This window comes from Hyalella azteca, unplaced genomic scaffold (assembly GCF_000764305.2).
Source record: "Hyalella azteca isolate HAZT.00-mixed unplaced genomic scaffold, Hazt_2.0.2 contig6877, whole genome shotgun sequence".
Taxonomy (NCBI): domain Eukaryota; kingdom Metazoa; phylum Arthropoda; class Malacostraca; order Amphipoda; family Hyalellidae; genus Hyalella; species Hyalella azteca.
In genome coordinates this window covers 9092-12436 of record NW_025937018.1, presented here as the reverse complement: position 1 = coordinate 12436, position 3345 = coordinate 9092, and the positions used below count along the sequence as shown (strand labels likewise).

At 32.9% G+C, this 3345-nt stretch overlaps 1 protein-coding gene across 1 annotated transcript in view; it reads right to left on the bottom strand.

Moving 5' to 3' along the window:
* Positions 1 to 1288, bottom strand: part of LOC108675534 (circumsporozoite protein-like) — a 16313-nt gene extending 15025 nt beyond the window's left edge. The window contains exons 1-2 of the mRNA XM_018163558.1: positions 1278 to 1288; positions 11 to 165 (exon numbers count right to left, since the gene is read on the bottom strand). Coding sequence (XP_018019047.1) covers positions 11 to 165; positions 1278 to 1288 — 166 coding nt within the window. The remainder of the gene's footprint in view (positions 1 to 10; positions 166 to 1277) is intronic.
* Between the last annotated feature and the right edge of the window lie 2057 nt (positions 1289 to 3345).

Genomic DNA, 3345 nt, shown 5'->3' with positions numbered 1-3345 from the left:
CTGTTGTCACTGCTGTTGTCACTGCTGTTGTCACTGCTCTTGTCACTGCTGTTGTCACTGCTGTTGTCACTGCTGTTGTCACTGCTGTTGTCACTGCTGTTGTCTCTGCTGTTGTCACTGCTGTTGTCACTGCTGTTGTCGCTGCTGTTGTCACTGCTGTTGTCACTGTTGTCGCATCATGCGTATAAATTTTGCGTATTTTTAACAACACGCCAGCACACGCGTAAGTTTTAGCACAATAACACAATAGCACAAAGGCACATGCAGCACAAACTGCACAAGCACAAAGACACACATAAAAATAAAGATCTTTGTGCTTTTGCCCCTTCTCGAGTGTAATCCCTACCAAAAGCGTGCGTAAGGAAGAGTAATAAAAATGTACAAAAAGCGTACAATGACGTACAATGGAACATATGGCACATTCTCCCATACATTCGTACGTTATCCCACACTCCCATCTTTATCGTATATATTATTCCCTTTGTGTTCATTATTGCTGTTATTCCCACTCGTATTGTTGTTATTGTTATTTGCTTCTTAAGAATATATTTACTTTGTCTAACAATACATACGTGGCCGATGAAAATATAGGAGTGATTAATTTGATTATTAAGATAAGATATGTCAGTTGGAGCTCGAACTAAAAAATAAAAGTTCGTGTGAAGAAAAATTTTCAAGTAATGAATTGAAGAAAGAATTCTTGGTTTAAACTGCTTTTTATTCTTTCTTTCTTTTTTCTTTCTCTTTTTCTATCTTTCTCTCTTTCTCTCATTCTCTCTTTCTCTCTTTCTCTTTTTATTTCTTTCTGTATTTCTCCTTCTCTCATTCTCTCTCTTTCCCTCATTCTCTCTTTTTCTCTCTCTCTTTCTCCCTCTTTCTCTCTTTCTCTAGTTTGTACTTTCTGTGCTATCCACGCTTCCCGCCAGTCATTCCATTCATTTTCCCCTTCTCCTTTCTTCTCCATCACGTGCCATACCACTTCTCTTTTACCCCCTTCTCACCTTTCTTTTTTCTCCCTATCCCTGTTCTTCCATACCCTTTTTCCCTCGCCTTCCTTCTCCCTCACCCCTCTTCTCTTTGTCCCCTCCTCACCTTTCTCTTCTTCTCCCTATTCCCCCTTCTCCCTCACCACTTCTCCCTATCCCTCTTTCCCCCTCACCCCTTCTCCCTCACCCCTTCTCCCTATCTCTTCTCCCTCACCCCTCTTCTCTTTGTCCCCTCCTCACCTTTCTCTTCTTCTCCCTATCCCCTCTTCTTACTCACCCCTTCACCCTCACCCCTTCTCCATCACCCTTTCCCCAAATCCACGTATGGATTAATGTCATTTCTATGGATTTCCATCGCGTCTCCAGCATCCTTTCGATACGTAAGCTTTTTATTATTTAGAAACATGATATTAATATTATTTTAATAATATTTCAAAACGTGCAGTATTAAAAATTGATATGCACAATAAAAAAACTGATGAAAATTTACACAATTAAAAAAATTGCAATCAATTGGAATATGCTCTACTAATTGTAATGAAATAATTTTCATTACGAGATTTAACAATCTTGAATTATTGTAACAATCTGGAACAATCGCAAAAATTTTAAACTATTGTAACAATCTTGAACAATTGTAAAATTTTTTAACTATTGTAACAATCTGGAACAATCGCAAAAATTTTAAACTATTGTAACAATCTTGAACTATAGTAACAATCTTGAATTATTGTAACAATCCTGAACTATTGTAACAATCTTCTTTACTAAATTTATTGTTACAACCTAACGAACATTATTCTGAACATTTATGACAAATAATTTGTTGGAAAAAGTGTTATTTATTCCCATTCTATAATTATTACATATCATTATAAAACAAAATAATGATGTACTATATCATTTAATAATATTCTATAAAAATGTATGATTGTATTAATTTTTAATAGTTACAGACTGCCTTCTGAGATTTTAATTTTGGATTGTATTAAGAAAACCTAACTTTCCCATTTATTTGATGATTATTTTTCGTTTTTCACAGAGATTTTGTACGTTGTCAAGTGGTAAATTTCCCAATTAATTACTTATAACTTTTCCAATTAATTACTTATCACACTCCCGAATAATTACTTATGCATTTTCCACTTTAACTTTCCAAATTAATTACTTGAATTACTTTCCCAATTAATTTCTTATAACTTCCCCATTTAATTACCTATAACTTTCACAATTAAATACTTATAACTTTCCTAATTAATTACTTATAACTTTCCCAATTATTTACTTATAACTTGTCAAATTAATTACTTATAACTTTACCATTTAATTTCCTGTAACTTTTACAATTAATTACTTATAACTTTCCCCATTAATTACTAAAAAATTTCCCAATTAAGTACTTGAAACTTTCCCAAATAATCACTAATAACTACCTATCCCAATTAATTACTTATAACTTTTACAATTAATTACTTATAACTTTCTCATTTAATTACCTATGACATTCCCATTCAATTACATATAACATTCACAGTTAATTATTTATAAATTTCCCAATTAATTATTTATAATTTTTTCAATTAAGTTTTTATTACTTTCCTAATTAATTACTTACAACTTTCCCAATTAATTACTTGTAGCTTTCCCAATTATTCAGTGACAATTTACCCGCGTATTTACTGACAACTTTCCGGCCTGAATTATCGATCTTTTGCATCACGATCAACGTTAAAATTTTTCTGCATGGCTTTAAATTTTGTTTTCGTTGAAGTTACACGCAATTTTTACCTCATTTCTGCGTGGCCGACGATGAAAGGCAAACTGTGGCCGCCGCGGATTTTAATTTGGCTTTGAAAATGGCGACTTTAAATAGACTTTAATCCTCCCCCGAATGCTAGCGGGATTACCTCATCATTTGGCAACACTCCTCGCCTGCTGAAATGTTGCCATTCTAGCGGAATTTCCCTCTGCTTTGCTCATCAGCAGCGCCAGGCATGGAACAGTGAACCTAATGGCAACGCTCCAGATTTAGCGGGAAAGCCTTTGAAATTCCCTCTAAAAAATGACAGATTCTGAATCCCGTGAAGATATCATTGCTAATTTTAATTACTAAACAGAGATGATTATTTAGTTTGAAATTCAAATTATTCTATTGACTTGTTCACAATTTTCATTTAAAAATGTGAAAATTTTTCAAACTGATAAATTTTAAAAAATTTATAAATTTATCAACCACAACAAATTAGGTGTAATAAGCATTTTTATTAGGTCTAATTAAACAGTATGATTATTCAAGTACCAACTTAAAAAAATTTGTAATATTGCATTAGCTAAAAATTACGATATTGGTCTTAAAAAC